The sequence below is a fragment of the Chrysochloris asiatica genome, unplaced genomic scaffold (assembly GCF_000296735.1).
Source record: "Chrysochloris asiatica unplaced genomic scaffold, ChrAsi1.0 scaffold00009, whole genome shotgun sequence".
NCBI classification, from domain to species: domain Eukaryota; kingdom Metazoa; phylum Chordata; class Mammalia; order Afrosoricida; family Chrysochloridae; genus Chrysochloris; species Chrysochloris asiatica.
The window spans coordinates 18,269,830-18,290,257 of NW_006408527.1; the positions used below are offsets into that span (position 1 = coordinate 18,269,830).

The following is a 20,428-nucleotide window of genomic DNA, read 5'->3' on the forward strand; positions in this document are numbered from 1 at the left end:
GGGGGGGGGCAGCCACAAAGGCAAGAAGTGACTGGCTTACAAGCTTTCAAGAGGAAGCCTAGATCCAGAGGGTACAGAGGAAGGCAGAATTTCCACTAAGCAGTATCCAATCTGTCTGGGTGGGGCTGATGAAAGGAAACAGGGATAGCACTCATGTGGTACAACAGTGAATAATTAATATCAGGACTGACTGTGAGGGTTAGAAATGTAAAGGTAGACGTTTTGTAGCAAAAGGAGGCGAGTGATTGACTTTGCAGTCCAGGAGCAGAGGTTCCTGGGATTATCAAGGGAGAAGAGTGGAGAGTGGGACCCTACCCAGAGAAGCAGTGACGCCAGAGATGGAGGCAGAGATGATAACATGGAGAAATGGAGCGGCTGGGAACTCCAGACCCAGAGAGGGAGAGGGACTGTATGCTGACAACTGGGGGGCAGGCTTGCAGGGTATACTCTGTGGTTGGTTGATGATGTATGGAGGGGATAATAACCATGGGAATGAGAGGATATAAAATAGGATGAATGTAAAGGTAATGTTCTCCCATGTGAGCTATCATATAACTCATAATAACATTTAAAAAAAAAAAAATTGTTCAAGTATTTTAAATTTCATCTTTCTCTGGAAAAAGTTTCCAAATGGCACGTTAGTCTTCCTTTTAACCACCTGCACTCCCTTCTAATGTTACCCACCTAACTAGTCTAAGAGATTCCTCAAAAACATAATTGCTGTTGAGCCAATTCTAACTCACAGCAACCTATAAGAAAGGCCCATAGGTTTTCCAGGGTTGTAATCTTTATGGAAATACACTCACTGCCTTATCTTTCTCCCACAAGTTGGCTGGTGGGTTCTAACCGCTGGCCTTTTGGTTACCAGCTGAACACTTAACCACAGTGCCTGCCCCACGGCTCCACTAGAGGTCCCGCAGAAATCCGTATTTCTAGGAAAATCCCGTAAGTCGATAAATAAAAAGGATGATAAAATTTAGGTGTGTGTTTTGCTATAGTTAGTTATTCAGTGAACGTTTTCTGAGAATTTTTTATGTACCTGGCACTGACCTACTGCCGAATTTCTTCTGAAACTTGAGCACATATCTGTGTGACTTTTCATCTTAGTGTTCACACCATATGCACTCAGAGTTCTCACACCCCTCCTTTCTATTTTATCTCTAAAACATGTAGGAAGCAATCATCTATCTATCTTTCTATTTAAGTATAAATAAAGATTTCTTCCTATAGGCAGTTGAGGCCATTTAGACTTTTGCTTCCTTGTCAAAGCAAGGTTTCCAGATGAAAAAAGTCTAAATGAGACTCATGGTGATTCCATGCACAATGGGACAAAGCACTGCCCCATGGTTGCTTGTGGACTGGACTGTTATGACCCACTGGGCTTCATTGGCTGAGTTTAAGTAGATTTCCAAGCATCTCCCCTAGTCTATGTTAGTCTGTAAGATCCACTGACAGATGGCTGGTAGCTGTACATGAGTTCTGTCAAGGAATCAAACCTAGGTCTCCACATGGATAGCTAGAATTACACCCCAGAACCACCAATTTTGCCTCACAATTAGCATTTGTTTTTAAGGGTTGCTGAGTTGGTTCTGACTCATAGTGACCTCGTATAGGGTTTGAGAGGACCAGCTGGTGAGTTTTGAATAGGCGACCTGACAGTTCAAACCGATCTTATTGTCCAGTGCTTACCCTACAATACCACACCAGGACTTCACAATAAGACAAGATAAGCAGAAAAACAGTAGCTTACTACTTCTAAAGAAGAAGCTTTACCCATGAAAAACAGTAGCTTACTACTTCTAAAGAAGAGCTTTACCCATGAAACCGTCTCCTGTTTTTAAGGCAGTTCTGGTTAACTTAATATGAATCCTAAACTTGGACATAGAGTAAAAAATAAGAATGGGGAATTTGAAAATAATTTGTACAAAAAGGTACAGGTCAGGTGAACAGACCTGAATAGGTTATACAATGCACACATAAGGACAATCAGTGCTGACATTTCCCCACAACATACCTTTTTTTCATTCACTTTCCCTACTTCTTCACTTGTTTGTTCAGTATTAGCAGCTTCAGCTTTTACTCCAACACCTAAATGCTCTGATACTGAATCATTCAAAAACCACAAGTCATCTGTAGTGTCTGAAACAAGAGCAGTACCTATATCCTAATAGAAAAAAAAAAACACATGAGTTCACATAGTCATCAGAGGCTTATGCTGAACCAGCACATATGGACTCAAAGAGTTAACATTACACCTCCAAAGAATACTTTTTCTTTAACACACATCAAATCACTCAGCAGACAGGTCTATTTGGCACCTACTGTATCTACGCTAATGGGTAGACAGGACTTCTCTATTTTAACAGTAAATCAGGTGTAACACCCAAAAAACATTATGGATAAACTTAAAAGACAGAGTCATAGTTGTTCAGCTAAATAAAATTCATTCTGCAGATTCCTTTCCAAATGTAGCAACACTCAGAGAAGTTATAAAACCTATTAACTGACTATGACACATACCTTCCTTAAATGGCCAGTGATCAAAAATGGAATTAGAAGATAACAAAAATTTCCACAAACTTTTTGAAGCCTCCTCATACTTTTCTGTCACATTCATTATTTTACCATTCTTATATGATCTTACTCAATGTCTACCACAAGCCAGCTACTGTTCTAGGTTGTAGGCAGTGGGGAATAATCCAATGGCCTGGGCTTATATTTCAGAGGCAACAAACAGACAATAAATACATAAACTACAGTGTTAACATTTCCACAAAGTGAGTGCAGTGGAGAATATAATAAAAGATTAAAGAGCAGAGTAGCGAAGAGGTACTATTTTAACTAGGAATCGCTGTTAGGACCACCACATATCACTAATTGTTCCACTCCATAATAATAATTTGTTAAGTGCCACTGAGTTGATTCCACTCACAGTGACCCCGTCCATATAAGGTATTTTTGAGGCGTGGCTGGTGGGTTTGAACCCCGGATCTTGTGGTTCAAAAGTCCAGTGCTTACCATACCACACCACACCAGGAATCCACTGTTGTGTAAACGTCCACTCAAATCACTATAAAGCTAAATAATACTAATAATACTAAGTGAATGGATCTCCTTGGAATTGTGCATGACAGTCTTGGTGGCCAGAGAAGACCTTTTTGAGGAAATTACTTTTGAGCTGAGGTCTGAATCTTAAAAAATTAATGAAAGGATGACTTAGGGGAAGAGTGTTCCAGCAACAGGAAAGAAAAAAATACACCATGCCTGAGGAAAAATGAAACTGTGGATCATAGAGTCAATCTGAACATTTGTCTAGAATGTATAGAGTAACAAGTACAAGTGATAGGAGGGGACCAGATCTGTAGTGGCTAGGGTAAGGAGTCTAGGTTATGTTCTGCTTGTTATATGAAGGCATTAGAGAATTATAAACATGACGGTAATATGATCTTACTGATCTTTTGAACAAATGTACTCTTTTAGCAGACTGAACTATTAGACAAGAATAGAAAGAGGGAGGAAAGCTGTGAGGCTGCTACAGTACCTAAGTTAAAACTGAGGAGGGCTTGAATCAGGGTTATAGTGGTGTGTAAGTAGTAAATATTGGTTACTTAGATTTAGGACAGATTTTGGATAAAGAACTGATAACCTGGATGTGCCATATGACAGAGAAAGAAATCAGTGACAGCTCCTTAATATTTGGCCAGAATAACTTGGTAGGTTACAGGGATTATTTATGGAAAAGAAAAGGCTGGTGAAGAAGTATTTAGTGTAAAAAATTAAAACTCCAGAGTTCTCTTTTGAACATGCTAGACATAGGCTTATCTAAGTAGAGATGTTGAACAGACAGTTGGATATGGAAATTAGGCATTCAAGTGCAGGACGGATAGATTATCAGGCATCACAATCACAAAGATGGTATTTAAAGCCATAGTACTGAATGAGCAATCTTAAATCATCAAATGCATGGCTCAAGAGTAACCAAGAATGCTATACTCTTAAGAGAAAAAAAAAAAAAGAAAGAAAATTTCCCTTCAAACGTGAGATTTACCTGATTTGTCTGTAAATCAGTTGAGCCGTTACTTCTAGGTGAATAGGTGTTCCTCCAGTTTCCTAAAAACCACCAGGGCAGGCCAGCTACATCCCATTCCTCAAACCCAAGGTCCAGCACAGATTTCTCATTTGGGGTAACAGTTTCTACCAAGTCTTGATCTACAGAAGTCAAATGAAAAGGATAAGGACTACGTACATAACACTTAAGAGCTAAGTCTCTCTTTATAAAATTTACAGCTTCTTTGTAAGATAAAAAAACTTGTTCCCTATCCAGAGAAACAGTTACACCAGAGATGGTGGCAGAGATGATGATGTGGACAGATTGAACAGCTGGGGGACTCTGGACTCAGGGAAGGAGAAGGGCAGTGTGCTGACGGCTGGGGGGGGGGGGGGGGCAGGCTTGCGGGGTGTATCCTGTGGTTGTTTGAATGGTTCTATATCCTTGAGCACTTCGGTGTACATTAAAAAAAAAAATTGCTATTCCCAGTAAGAATCAGAAATCAAGTGTCTTGTCTGTTGAGAAGCCCAAATCTCCTCCCCAGTTTAGGGTTCATTAGCAAACAATGGCACTAAAAGAGATGACAATTTACCAAGGAATCCAAACTCTGGATACACCCACTTTCAGACTGTTCTATGAGGGCTTTTCAAAGATCATTTACTTGTATTTTAAACATACCTACCACTAAAGACAAATAGCTAAACAATAATTTGCTGTATACAGTCCATGGTGCCTGTTAAGGACTTGACCTACTGGATTGTAAATGGTGGCAGCATACGTAATGGCTCCTGCCCTGGATTATGCTGAGGTAGGACAGATTACAATGGAGAATCAGACTGTCAAGGCAGTCTCACTGACACCACATATTTTGGGACATTCTCAAACAATCATGTTTTGGTAGATAACATGACACTGTCCTAATTAAATGCGCATAAACTCCCCACTGGTTGCACAGTGCTTAAGTGCTCAGCTGAACCCACCAGGTGCTCCATGGGAAAAAGATATGGCAGTCTGCTTTTGTCTTGGAAACTCTATAGGCAATTCTGTTTTGTACTAAAGGGTCATTATCAGTCAGAATCAACTCGATGGTAATGGGCCTAGGTTTATGCTCTCTCTGGATCCATGGGCTCTTTTGGAATATATAAAATCTAGAAATACTATAAATCTAAGTAGTTACGAATTGGGCTGCGAACCACAAGGTCAGCAGTTCGAAACTACCAGCTGTTCTGTGGGAGAAAGATGAGGTTTTCTGCTCCCGTAAAGATTTATAGCCTTGGAAACCCTGTACAGGGTTGCTATGAGTCAGAACCAACTCCACGTCACATAACAACAGCAACAACAAAATACATTAATCCTCACATAGCCTAGGTAAAAAAATAGCTCAAGTTATACATATAAATGATATTCAAGGTAGTTACTAACATAAATTTGTTCTACCGCATGAACTACTTTGCTTTCTTCACCATCTTCTAGTCTTTTTTGTAATTTTCCCAACCTACCCCTCTGTGCTACCTCTTCCCAAAGCACTAGGCAAGTCAATGGAACCACAGGTGCTTAAGTATGCTGATGTATATATAACAGAAAGGATTTCTGCAATAAACTGGGTTCCTGTCAAAACTATAGGTTACCTTGTTGTTGTTGTTGTTAAGTGCCATCGAATCGGTTCCGACCCATAGCGACCCTGTACAGGGTTTCCGAGGGTGTAAATCTTTACGGGAGTAGAAAGCCTCATCTTTCTCCCGCGGAACGGCTGGTAGTTTCGAACCGCTGACCTTAAGGTTCGCAGCCCGATTCGTAACCACTACGCTACCAGAGCTATAGGTTACCTATATACTTATAAAAAGAGCCCAGTGGCAAAATTGTTAAATGCCTGGCTGCTAACTGTAAGGTTGGTGATTCGAACTCATCCAGAAATTCTGATAAGACAGACCTAGATCTGGCAGTTCTACTCTGTCACATAGGTTTCCTTATGATTTGAAATCAACTTGATGGCACCTAACAATAGCTACTTACAATAGCTACTAACTTAATTATGCCAACCTTGCCTGTTAAAAAGCACATCTGTGCCAAGGGAAACATTTTACTTATTCATTGCTGAAATGATCAGAATCCAAATTCCTGAGATGATGATGTCCTACTAATGATCAAGTCAGGTTCCACAACTTCTTGTAAAAAAAATGGAAATAAGTTACTCTTTATAAAATTAAAAATTCTGTCCTTCCTACCTTTTAGTATACAGGTCATCCTAAAAATACTAAGCTATGTATTTCTAAAATTTCTATCATAAACTACATATAGTATCTTGAATTAGCTGTTCTTGTATTTTAAACAACCTTCTGAGCAGAAAATAAGCAAGGACCTGAATTCTTAAAAAAAAAACCACACACACACAAAATACACTAATACCTTCCAGACTAGATAGCTGCCAGGGAACTAAGTAACCCACAATTCAGTTCAGATTTAAAACCAATCTGAAGAAAACAATCCAGCATGATACATGGATTAAAATTTTAACATTTAAAAAACTTTGCAGTCTAACTTTCTGGGGGCATTGCTGGAAGACTGACCTGTCATTTCTGTAAATGTGAGCAAGCTTCTTCTAGACCAACATGCCATTAGATGCCTTTGGGGATTTAAGATTCTGTACATCTTTGCAGGAAAAACCTCACAATTTTTAAAAGGTACTTTAAAAAGACCAATTTTTAAAGATACTTCCAAAGCTGTGGTTTTAACCCATTTGGCCAAACCATACAATATGTAAAATATGCATGGCAAATATTATGGGTCGGACCCGACTCGATGGCACTTAACAACAACAACAACATCACCTAAAGGAAGGAGCTCTGGTAGCGTAGTGGTTACGAATCGGGCTGCGAACCTTAAGGTCAGCGGTTCGAAACTACCAGCCGCTCCGCGGGAGAAAGATGAGGCTTTCTACTCCCGTAAGGATTTACACCCTCGGAAACCCTGTACAGGGTCACTATGGGTCGGAACCGACTCGACGGCACTTAACAACAACAACAACAACATCACCTAAAGGCAAGGAAATTAGGCTTCTTATATTTTGTTCTAAGGTCTCAGAATCCAAGTATGTTTCATCATCTCTGCAACCTGCAAACTCAATGAAAAGCCTTTGCTTCAGACAAATGAAAATAAAAATTCTAACTAAATCAAATGTATACAAGCATGCCAAGATTAAAAAGGCAGAGAGATAGCAGAGTTCACATACAAGGGGGCTTCAAAAAGTTGTGGAGCAATGAAACTGAAAGATAATGGCATTTTTCCAAGAACTTTTTGAAGCCTCCTCCCTACCAATAGAAGATTTAACAAATAGCAAATGATACACCTTGTATTAGCATGCTAGCTAAAAGAACGATCTTGCTCCATTTCAGTAATCATTCATTGCTAAAAGAGCACTACAGATTTCTTCAATGTTAACAATGGTGACTAGGTTGAAAAAAATGATTAAAGAAGAGAATGAGGAGAAGCAAATGGAGATGTCCTCCCATCCTTCCACAGCATGGAAGGAGACAATATAGATTTTCTTTTAGTTCTCTATATACAAGTTGCAATAATGGTCTTAATTACAGCTCATGCTTAATATGAGCACATGCCATTTCCAGAAATTACCAACAGCAATAACAACAAAAAAAGAAAAGTCTACGTGGCCTTAATCAAAATTTAACCTTGTCTTGAATTTTTGCAGTTACGCTGAGAGGCAGATAGGGTGGGAACATTGCCTTCTTCGGTTCTTTTCCTGGAGTTCAAACTGTCCTCTTCCCTTTGCTGAAAAGAAGCGAAAGGTGCCTGTCAGTGCAGTAGACATAACTGAGTCCAGGGGATGTAGCAGTTCCATTCTGGATCACCAGTTAGTGTGTAGCACAATGGGCTACACACAAGAAAGATAACTCTGGAGTACACAACAGCCATCAGATACAGGCACCACCTTTCAACCCACTGTGAAAAGAGGTGGGAGAGTCTCAAACCTGAGAAAAAATCTCTGCATAAAAGGCCAAAATCTACTGCTATAAACAGACTATCAATATAAAGCTTCTAGCCTACAACATAATTAGGCATAATACATAAAACATGTGAAACCATAAACATATAACGATGATCATCATAAAGTTTTCCCAGGTTTGAGGAAGAAATGGTCTGACATGAACTTAATTTCAACAAGCCCATTAAATTCTAAAAAGCAGCAGTTTCCTTAGACACCTGTGTATATATACAATCACACACACACACATAGGCACACACAAACTCAGGAAAACATAACTGGAAGAACTGAAGATCAGAAGTGCTACATCCCAAAGAAAAAGTCAGAGAATGGAACTCTGTTATGGGCAGAACAGAGAAGGTTCACTCTGTCCCTGGTCTATGAACTCCCAAGAGCCTTTCTTATTAAAGTCTTACCACATTCGAGGAAAGGTCTTGGGAGTCCAAGATCCACAGGTACAGAGAAGGGGCCACTCTGTACAACAAAAGAAGTCACCATGTGGTGATTTTACCTTCAGTTGGTCTTGGCTTGGAATATCCATACTGTGATCCTGAGCGAGAGCGTGAGTCTGAGCGGCATCTGGATAGCAAGTAAAACAAAAGGAAAACCTTCCCTGGTAATAACCATTCTTTCCACACAGAAAGGACCTCAGCAAACAACCCTGGAGCTTAGACATTACTTCTCTGTGTTGACTGGACAAGGCTCTCATTGGCAAGAAGGGAAAAGGCAAAACCAAAAAAAATGGCAAAGACCAAGACAGGCCATACTCAAAACATATTACCAAAATACCACACCTTGGGGAAAATGGGGAGAAAAATAGCTAAAAGTGTTCTTCTTCCATAGTAACCTTTAAGATTTTATAAGTAGTTCCAAGCAAGAAATAATGAAAAGTAATTTGGTAAACTCTTTGTATAGCTGTACTGCCAAATTTGCCTAAATTGTGAACACATAAGAAAGTGTAAGATTTTTTTTAGGAAGTTTTACTATTCCCAGTTACTATAAACATTTCCTAAGAAGAGGGCAAAAAGCTTTTCTAATTAACAATAAAAAGAAGCCAAAAAAAACCCAATAATAAAGCAGACAGAAATTCTTAGATAATGCATTAGTCCAAAGAAATGCATTTCCAGAACTCAGAAAACGTTCGAGCACAATGAGGGTAGGGGATGGGGTGGGGGAGACAGGTGTAGAGAACTGAGAACTGAAGACCACTTGTAATGTAAGATTGTATGTAATGGAGATGCACCAAGTAATTAACAAGGTCCAAAGTGAAGACACTTAGGGAAAAACCATCTTCATCTAACACAGATTGTCAGAGAAAAAATACTGGTCCTACAACAGGTCAGGCAATTCAGCTTTTTTGCACAAAGCAAACATTTTCAAGACTGTTATTATAAAGGACATTATTTTTAAAAGCTTTACCAATATTTATAAGTAAACAGAGATATTGAAAGGCTCAAAAGAGCATTTTCTGACCACAGTGGTCTTCAAAGCAAAGTGCAATTAACATGCAAGGCAAATAAAGCCGTCTATTTAATAAAGTAATTCTACTATTATCCTTTGTGGTTCTAAAGTTTTACTATCCTATGTAAGTTAAAACAGATTGGGGTGGGGGGGGGGAAGGAATTCTGAAATAAATACAAGGTTTGTTATATTTATTAATATACACAGGATAATATGGAAGAATGACTTAGAAAGAAAAACCTTCATTTTAAAGAATGGGATTTTCTTTGACCATCAAACAAAAGGTTTAGCCCATTTGTAAAGATTTAAAATGGGTGAAGTGGAAAGCATTTTTCTCCTTTGTCATTTCAGGTGAAACACATGCAATCAAATTTAGGAAGATTAACAGGGCTGGCCTGTTATGGTGATAAGCAACACTACAAATCATAGCAGATCATTAATCCAAATCACTCGAATCAATATCATGGCCTTGATTATTCATATTATGCTTGTGTTAGATGTTACCACTTGGGGAATCTGGATAAGAGTATATGGGAGCTTTGCCTTCAGGCTGCCTGAGGATCAGTCGCCACCATGAATGGTACAATAACTGTCAGGACCAGAAGTTCATGATCAAATGACCACTCCAATGGAAAAATGGTCACTGATGGAATCTTTTATCTTACTAAGGCAGGAATTCAAGAAAAACTAGCCAAAGTGTTCAAGAGCACAACCAGATGTTCTCTTTGTGTTTGGATCCAGATCCCACTTTGGTGGTGGCGAGACTACTGGCATCAGAATGATTTATGATTCCTTGTATTATGCAAAGAAACCTGAACTCAAACAAACTTGCACAACATGTCCTGTATAAGAAAAAAAAGCCTTCAAGAAGTCAGTGCAAGGAACATCACGGAATGAAGAAAGTCAGGGGGACTATAAAAGCTAACACTGGTGCTAGCAAAAAGCGAACTGGAGATTGAATAACAGAATACTGGACCTCAATAATATTTTTGCAACTTTTTTGTAAATCTGGAATTATTTCAAAATGACCAGTTGGCGGGACGTACGGGGGTGGGGGGGGGGGGGAGGTGTTAAAAAATAACCTGGGACAAATTCTATCACAAGCAATGGTATGTGATCATATGAAGTCACTCAACCTATTGAAATGTCTCAGTTTTCTTTAACTTCATACCATCCTCAGAGTTGGTATGAAACAGAAATGTTCACTTTAAAAAATATATTTTAGGTGCAACATATAGATATTTAATACTACATACTTACACACACACACACACACACATATATTCTGCAGAGAAAGTAAAAGAAACTGCAAAAGAAAAATGTGAGAATTATACCTACTCAAAAGATATTCAGAGAAAAGATCCACCAAAAATTACTTTTCACTGAAAGAGTAGATCAGCAATTATAAAATCTTCCATGTATTTTAAGTCTAAAGTGACCATTTAGGAAAACCGTACTATCTCACAAATGACTGGATTTCAATAAGGATTCCATATCACTTGCAAGGCCTTCCCTCTGAAACAGAAATATAGAGCTACCTGCAGTGAATTTTGGTTTTCTTTTGTAATCAAATGGCTCAATAAAACCAACAGGCTTCAAAATTCATTTTAACTTCAAAAACATAACACAGTAAGAGAACAAAGTCTCTTTCCCTCACTTTAAAGCATAAATCTTTATTAGGTATAGGTTCTTTACAACCTATTTATTTCAGTAAACTATCAAAAGACAGCCCCCATCTAAATGATTACAAACTCAGACTTCATTCTGAGGATGTTACTTAAAACCTAATCTAAAGTTCACAAAGCAGTTTCAGTAAGAATGGAGAAAAAAAAAAAGTCATTATGTGGAAATGAGTGAGAAATAAGGTTCCAAAAACTTATCTCTAACAGACCAACACTACGAAGATTTCAGACCCCAAACAAGTCCGTTTCCTGCACATATCTAACAAATTAAACTCAAAGGGCAGGACTGGGAGCCCTGGTGGCTAAGTGCTTGGCTGCCAACTGAAAGGCTAGTGGTTCAAACCCACTAGCTGCTCTGGAGGACAAAATGTGGCTGTCTACTTCTATAGATAACAGCCTTGGAAACCCTCTAGGGACACTTCTCCTCTATCATATAGGGTCCCTACATCTGAGCTGGAATAGACTACACAATGGGTTTAAACTGTTAGCTAAAAGGTTTTTGAGGGTCCCTTGTAACAATAGGTGGACCAGGCTAACACCACGTGAGCCCACATCAAAGAAGAGGGGCAAACAGACCTTACAAGACCTTACTCTTGCTGTGATGCAACAGAAATACAAAGCATCACCTATAAACATTATTTTTAAAAAACATTAAACTGAGTCTACTCAAGCAAGGAAAGCTAATGAACATTTTACCAAAAAAGGGGATCAGAAAGAAACATGTTAAGCAGCATCACAAGGTTGCAATATGCCAAATTCTACAACGTGGGTGATTCTACAGGACAAATGACCCATTCATCAACAAATAGATAACATGAAAACAAAAGGAGGAATACGTTTTAGAGATTAAAAATATTTAAGAAACATTATCAACCAAATTTAATGTTTGGACTTTGGATTTGGATTTGAACAAGCCAAATATAAAAGATATATTTAAGATAACCAAAGAAAACAATAAATAAAAGCTATTGAGATGTGCTACAAAATAATTATTAATTTTGTGTTATTATTAACTTTATTTGGTGTAATGATAGCATTGTCGTTGTCTTTGAAGGGAAAAAGTCCTTATCTGTTAGAAAAATCTTATGTTAATATGAAGCAAATGTGGCAAAATATTAATAATTACTAAGTCTAGGAGGTGGCCATTAATGATACTATTCTATTTTCACTATGTCTGAAAAGTTAAACAACTTAACAGTAACACTTTGTATGACAAGTAGTTTCTATCTCTTATAATCATGCCAAAGACTGCATTCCACTGCCATGCTGAGCTGCTTGCTTTCCCACCATTTACCCTTTGAATTCAAAGCTGTGATACAGACTGTAGAAATAAAATGTGACGTACCTGCAGTACGAGTGGCTAAAGTGACAAGATTCTTTCTTAGCATATCATAGAGAGGGCTGTTAAAGAAATAAAATAAAAATGAACACCAAAAATATCACCCTGAAGATATTAGTAGTTTTTCATTAAATGTTAAATATATTTCTAATATGCTATTCTCCTAATTTTCTCTATAAGGTATGGAGAGGCAGAATTTTTTTCCATAATAGATTTTTAAATGTCAATATTGTTTGGTTTGAATTGTAAGGTCAGCAGTTCAAACCTACCTACCACTACTCAGAAACCCTAGACAGGGTCGCTGTGAGTCAGAACCAACCCCATGGCACTTAATAACAATAACAACAGGGTAGAGGGAAGGAGAGTTAATGAAGTCAGAAGGAGCAATCATTACAAAGCTAGAGAGTTAGAAAGGGAACACTGGCTTCTCATTATTAATGAGCTTTTAACTGTATTAGCTAATAACTGCATCACCATACAACAGGAGAAAGTCACAAACAGGTCAGATTAGCTTCACTGTGATTCTCACTAAGCTCATGACTGTCAACCTGCAACAGCCCAGCTATCCTACATTTCTCTCTCCTGTCTCCAACAAGTATTTTATAAAATTCCAACCTAGTCACACGAAGCTCTCTCCTAAACTAAGCTCTGCACACGATGTTCAATCTGCTTGAAGTTCTCTTCAACCAACTCCTTCTGATTGTTTAAATATCCTTAAGCTCTCACTTCAAAGGTCACCTCTTCATTTGAAGACTATTCTTTGACCTCTACAGTCCCAAATTCCCCTCTACAGCACTTGGTATAATTTTACCATATATTGGTGTGATACTATCTATCTTACAACATTGTCAACTCCATAAAACCAGGGATTGTGTTACAATATTGTATTCTCCATGTGTCATAGGCCACCAGCATATGCAGCCCCTTGAAAATGTGCAACTAAACCAGAACAAAAAACATTCATCACCTATGACAGTAAATGACTGAGTATAAGTCTCCAAAAAGAAACACAACCGTTACCTTGGCTCTTTCACGGAGAAGCTCTGATGTCCTAGTAGTTCTCCCAAAAGATCACCACCACAATAAACCATGTGCTGCTCCCGCTGATCAAAGAGCTGCTTCATCATTATATATTGGCCTAGATACTGCATGACCTGTGTGGGAATAAAGTACCATGAAGAGAGCTGTTCAGCAGCTACCAAAAACAAAAAACACCCATAAATTCTGAGGAGATAACGGAAGTTCATTTGCTGGAGGAAAAAAGAACCTGTTATTTATGAACATGACTGTCAGTAATTCAGAGTGCCTGTGCAAGGGGTCCCAAGCAGGATGGCTGTCCGCAAGTGCTAAGTTCTCCATTCCTTTCTGTTCTGGACATGAGACACCTGACTCTTAGCACAGAAATGTAGGGATCAATGAGAAAATGTGATGCATATACTTAGTATTTCCTTAAATTTTTCTCACCATTACAAATCTTATAAAAAGAGGCTGTACTCTTACTAGAAGTAACAAACTTTAAAACTGTCTGGGTCATAAAAAAATATTTTTCACATCCACGGGCAAAACAGACAACTATTCTTTGCTTTAGAAGTGTGTTTACTTAATTCTTTTGACAAACGAAGAGCAATGTTTAGCAGCCATCAGCACTGTAAAATATACAAAACATAGAATATACATGTCTATCAAATATAAATTTATCTGCTTGTTTTTCTCACAGTTCACAAAATTGAGGGAACACATGTAAGTTCACAATTCAAGATATAAAAGTTATCTAGAATACCGATGAAGTACTTCATATAACCTCTATTACATCATCCAGTTTGGTGCCCATCTTTTGATAAACTACTTGGTTGAACTTTATGATAAACCTAAATTAATTAAATCTGTTGAAAAGAAATATTTTTCTCCATGTATGTTATTAAAAAAAAAAACCACGCCTAATAAATAAAGTCACTTAATGGTGTAAGAAAGAATTTTGTTATCATAGATTACATGCAGACCAAAGCAGCTACCTTTAGGTTCTAATTTCTCAGGAATAAACTAGATATTTGCCTCAAAGATTTTTCCAACATCGTTTGCATTATATTGTTGTTGTCAAATGCCATCGAGTCAATTCCAACTCAGAGTGTTTCCTAAGTAAGTTGAACCACTGATCTTGTGGTTCAGAGCTTATCCTACAGCACCACTCCCCCACCACATACCTCTGATAACATGTCCCAATATTAATAGATTAGCCAAGCTCTGGTAGCATAGTGGTTACGAATCGGGCTGCTAACCTCAGGGTCAGCCCTTCGAAACTACCAGTGGTTCCGCGGGAGAAAGATAAGGCTTTCTGCTCCGTATAAAGATTTACAGCCTCCGAAACCCTATGCAGGGTCGCTGAGTTGGAACCAACTCCACGGCACATAACCACCACCACCACATCTAACCCAATATTGAGTAAACTCGGGAAAAACAGTATGTGAAAAACATCTACTAGAAGAAGTTGGATAACATTCTGTATTTCTATCTATTCAAGGAGTCCTGGTGTGACACTGTAGGTTAAGTACTGGACTGCTAACCACAAATTTGGTGGTTCAAACCCAACAGTCGCTCCTCGGAAACCCTATACAGGGTAGTTTTTAGAAGGTAATGTTCAACGCCCTTAACAACAATGCCAAACCAAACCCACTGATGTTAGACGATTCTGACTCATAGAGACCCTATAGGACACAGTAGAACTGTCAACAGGGTTTTCAAGGCTGTACTCTTTATGAAATCGGACCATCACATCCTTCTTAGCAAAAGCAGTTGGGAGATTCAAACTGCCTTTCTTCTAGTTAGCAAATGAGCACTTAACCAGTGTGCCACAAGGGCTCCTACTATAAGTACATCAAATAGGGTCATCTAAAACACTATTCTACATTTGCATATGATACTATTTCATTCCATCAAATTGTCTTAATGCACACACTGACAACTGAATTTTAAAAATTAGATATTTCCCCTTTATGCACTAGATAAGGTCAAGTTTAGAGAGCTTAATTGTATAAAATGATTTTTCCTAACTGTCCTAGTAATACATCCCCTGGGATGACATGTACTTAATTTCTTCTCAACCCAAGCAAATTCTCCATGCTACCAAAGGAAATAATGTGAGATTTTATGTAGAAATCTATACTTTATTAAGTTTGGGGGGGAAAAAAGTCTCACTCGGAGTTTTAGAGGTCTATTTCCAAATGATGCACATAATAAAAACTGATAAAGTGGGTATGGGTAACTCAGAAAACCTGAAAAGCCTCCAGATTTGTTTCTATAGAAGAAAGGGTGTGCCAATGCTGCTAAGCACTGAGATTTTACGAACAATCAGAAAGAGCATCATTGTACTTCCTTTGTTCAGGAAGGCTTAGCTCTGTATCCTACTGAATACAAGCAATTCCCACAGATTAACATTTTAATACTGAGTCTTTTCCACTTAGAGAATTCAATTTGTTTTTGTTTAAAAAGGAAAACCTTTAAGAACTAAGTTATATAAATGCGTAAGTGTTTACAATAACTCATAGTGCTCCCAAGAATATCTGACACAGTTATAATGAAAAACTACTGCATTTAATTCCTGGCTGGCAGCATATCCAGTAAATCATAGGCAGTGTCATATTTTAATCTTGTACATGTTTTGCATTTTAACTCTGAGATCAATGAATTCACGGTTAAACTTGTCTAGCTGACAACACACTTCAAAACGAGCTTTTAAGAAAATGTGAAGCACTACTCCCTAATTCATTTTATGAAGCAAACATAATCCTGATACCAAAATCAGACAAAGACATCACAAGAAAAGAAAACTACAGGCCAGTTCTCTCTTATGAATATAGATGCAAAAATCCTCAACAAAATACTACTCAACAGAATATGACAGTACATTAAAAGTCACACACCATGAGTAAATAGGCTTTATTCTAGGAAAGCAGGGATGTCTTAATATTTAAAAAAATCCATCAGTACAATACACCATACAGCAACAGAAAAAAGGAAAAGCACCAGATGATTATTTCTATGGATGCATAAAAATCCCAACACCCTTTAGATACAGAAAAAGCATTTGATAAAATTCAATACTTTCTTGATGAAAACCCTAAAGATTGGAGTAAAAGAGAAATTCTTCAATATGATTCAAGGCATATGTGAAACCCAACAGTCAACATTACAGTCAATGAGAACTGACAGCTTTCCCCTTGAAATCAGGAACAAGACATGGGTGCCCACTCTGACCACTTGTAGTAAATCTTGTATTAGAAGTCCTAGCCAGAGCAGTAAGAAATGGCATTCAGATTAGAAAGGAAGAAGTAAAATTATCTCTATTCACAAATAATATAATCTTATATACAGAAAGTTTCAAAGAATCAGTAAAAAAAATTCTAGCGTTAACAGAAGAATTCAGCAAAGAGCAGGGTACATGATCAATAAATAAAACTCAGTTTGGGCTTCTATAGACCTGGAATGAGGAATCTGAATGGGAAATTAAGAAAACAACTCTATTTATAATAACTTCTAAGAGAATAAAATACCTAAGAATAAATGTAATCAGGGACACAAAGGACTCAATACAATGAAAATTATAAAACACTGTTTAAAGCAATGCTGAAAGAGCACAGCAAACTAGGAGACACTTCAACCATGACTGTCAAAGGTTTGGCAGTTACATAATGAAGCCGTCATCTTCCATTTTGTGATCGGATGTGGCCATCCTCCATTTTCCAATAATGCCAATTTTGCATAATGAATGGTTTTTGGAACCTAATCATGTGGGTAAGTGAGGAGTGGGTGTAATCAAAACAATCAGTTACTAGTTTAACAACAGAGACATACACCAATAGAAATGAGAGTCCAGAAATAAACCCAAACATCTATAGACTTCAGGTTTTTTATAAGAGTGATAGGTTAAGTCCATTTGATGAGGAAAGAATAAATGATATTGGGAAAACTGGATTTCCACATGCAGAAAAATGAAACAGGATCCATGCCTTATGATTATACAAAGGCAAATTTAAAATGGTTTAACGAGTTAAATGTGCAAACCAAAACTAGAGACACAGCAGAGTTCCAGCACCTGGGCTGTACGGCCCACAGCTGCAGAACTCCAGACCAAGAGAGGAAAAGGAAGGTTTACCACCTCCACAAAAGGGAGGTTGGGTCACCAGCAGCAAGTAGGAGAGGGACTGGACTGGGAGACCTGAGAGACAAGATACAGAGCACATAACCTCAGCTTCTCTAGTACAGGCTTCCCAGAAAGTGAATTGTACTTACTTCACAGTGAAAAATTGATTGGGGGCAGGAGCTCCACTTTAAGAACTCTGGACTTGGGGATTTTATAAGATGCAAATTTCTCCCTTAAGGACTCCAGATTAGGAAGACACTTCTAGTTTAAACAGACTGGATTTTGGAATCAACAGTTCACTTTGGAGGGGAGGGTACTCTGTATGCCCCATTATGGCTTCCTCCCGACCAGCAGTCACTACCCAGTTCCTCCCAAGACAAGACCTGGAGCCTGGAACTTCTCACTCCCACAGCCCCTTCCTCCTGTCTTTAGGGTCTCAGGAGCCAGAGGGTGCTGGCAGCCCAGTGGTCTCCACCAGGCTTCCTTAGGGAAAGTGAGGCAGATAAATGTGTTCATGGTGTGGAGCTCCAATCAATGCCGCCAGATGGCGCAGCAGAATCCAAAGATACACAACTTTATTCAAAGCACCTGGGCACCCAGTGGAAGCTGCTAAGTGAGGATGAGAAGTGGTCCTCTGTGGAAGAGGCAATGCGGCTGGAGTTTGCCACCTATGTGACTACCCAGACTACAAGTACCGGCACCAGCACAAGACCAAGAGCACTGGCATTGGGCTGACACAGTTGTCAGGGAGGTGGCTGCCTGGCTGGCGGTGGGCTGGAAGAAGATGTAACCATCCAAAGGGCAAGAGGCTTTCAGAGGAGCAGATGGTGAGCATGAACTGTCAACCTTGCAGCTCAAACGACTTTGCAATCTGGCACACTAGGTTTTGGGTATCAGCCCCCTAATTATTCAATGGCCTACCTGACTGGCAGCTATGGCTCTTCTCACTACAACTAATGGCCTTCTATTGTGCTTCCCACATCTGGTCCCATGCTCACTCCTCAACCTGAGCTGCTCAGGCTCTGTATTGCCTGCAGACCCCAAGGCTCATCCACTGCATACAATCCTCCCCTTTCAGGCCCCTAACACACCTCTAGACCCTATAGACATGGACTACCCAGAAATGGCCCTACCTACCCAGAACCACTCCCCACTCCTAAGATGCAAACCCTTCCTGTATTGGGTCACACAGCTAAGAAGCCAGGGAGAACACCACAACTTAATTTTTGTAAGAACAGAATTTTGCAAGATTTAAAAAAAAGAAAATGTAGGATAATGTTATTCGGTATTGCACTGTACTGCAAAGTCGGTTTGAACCACAAGGTCGGCAGTTCAGGATAACCAGCCACTCCTCGGGAACCATGTACAGGGTTGCTATGGGTCGGGACCGACTTGACAGCACTTAACAATATCTAATATGAGGTAGGCCAAAAATACTATAAAATCACAGAAACTTTCATTAAATAAAAAGACCAAAATGTGAAGCATTTTGGTTATCTAGGTCTATGCACTTCTGAGGCAGTAAATTCTATCTCCAACCCTTTTCCAAATAATTCTGTGCTCTTTGTTGTTATTAAATGCCATGGATTCGGTTCCAAACCATAGCAACCCTGTATATGGTTTCCAAATGGTGTGTGGCAGTGGTATCATCCAACCTCCTCTGACTACACAAAGAGAGAGGAGAATCTAAGTCAGTGTCAGCCTAAGGCCAATTCCTAAGAGGCCGAGGTCAGACACCAATCACCCTTCCCACAGCACTCTCTACTTTTCAGATGGGTTCAGTAATTCATTGCAGTGGCCACAGAGAATTCAAAACCCATACTCAAAATTATGGGGTGGATTAAGAAATTAACAGGTTACAATGCAGGACCAGAAATGTTCAGGATACAATTCTTTGGCCAGAACAGCCTCTTCTCTGCTGTCCCTTGACCTCTGCCCCACTTAAGCAATGTTACAATGTTCTTTCAGGGCTGCTGATAAATGCCCAAAGGTCATTCCACTTTACGCTAAACCTCTAGGCTCTAGCTCCATGAGTCAGCAAACCTAGCTTCCCTGTCTCACTCACTCACACACACACACACACAGAGACACAGACACATACACACACATTAAGTGACTAAAGGCGCCCATGTATAATCAAGCCTCCTGCCCAAAGAGCTTTCTCACTCAGTGAGATTCCACTGCTCTGGCTCTTGGTTCTGTGGCTGCCTCTGCTCTGCCACTCATGTGCTACCCTCCCAGTGTCATGGATCTGTCTCCGGGGTCAAAAAGGTTCAACGCTTAGTAATCTTGGGGTCCAAAGGGCATGCTCCACTCCTGGCTCTTCTTTCTTGTTGGTAATGAGATCCCCCTGTCCCTGCATCTAAGATGGTTCACTGTATACCCACTTTAGAATTTTTAACAATATATTATCAACCCTGTTAACAATCAACTCACAATAGAATCATAGAGCCCTACCAGTATCTTCTCCCACCTTCTCTTACACAGAGACATCAGGAAAACAAGTTGTTTCATGGCATGAAATCATATGGACAGAAGAGTCAGTCGTATGAAATAATTGACTGTACTGTACCACATCAAAATGGCCGTTTGGGGCATCCTCAAGGGACCCAAATCATGTTCCTTTTAAATGTTCTTTGAGTTTGGGGAACCAAACAAATTCTTAAGGAAAAGATCAGGCTGAATGAATGTAGTTTTCAATTTACTTTAAATTTTTTTCTTAATAAGACTCTGTGATCAGCATCCTTTGAGAAAAGCTATC

General features: G+C 39.0%; 1 protein-coding gene across 5 annotated transcripts in view; it reads right to left on the reverse strand.

Annotated features, from left to right (window-relative positions):
• The window catches only part of MDM4 (Mdm4 p53 binding protein homolog (mouse)), a 28,508-nt gene that overhangs the window by 3,737 nt on the left and 4,343 nt on the right, over positions 1–20,428 (reverse strand). The window contains exons 3-8 of one of the 5 annotated variants that reach the window (XM_006834094.1): positions 13,551–13,684; positions 12,537–12,592; positions 8,560–8,627; positions 7,735–7,834; positions 4,049–4,209; positions 2,015–2,164 (exon numbers count right to left, since the gene is read on the reverse strand). The exons of 2 other annotated variants lie outside the window; for them this stretch is intronic. In XM_006834094.1, coding sequence (XP_006834157.1) covers positions 2,015–2,164; positions 4,049–4,209; positions 7,735–7,834; positions 8,560–8,627; positions 12,537–12,592; positions 13,551–13,684 — 669 coding nt within the window. The remainder of the gene's footprint in view (positions 1–2,014; positions 2,165–4,048; positions 4,210–7,734; positions 7,835–8,559; positions 8,628–12,536; positions 12,593–13,550; positions 13,685–20,428) is intronic. 2 more of the 5 variants (XM_006834095.1, XM_006834096.1) reach the window with 2 other exon arrangements.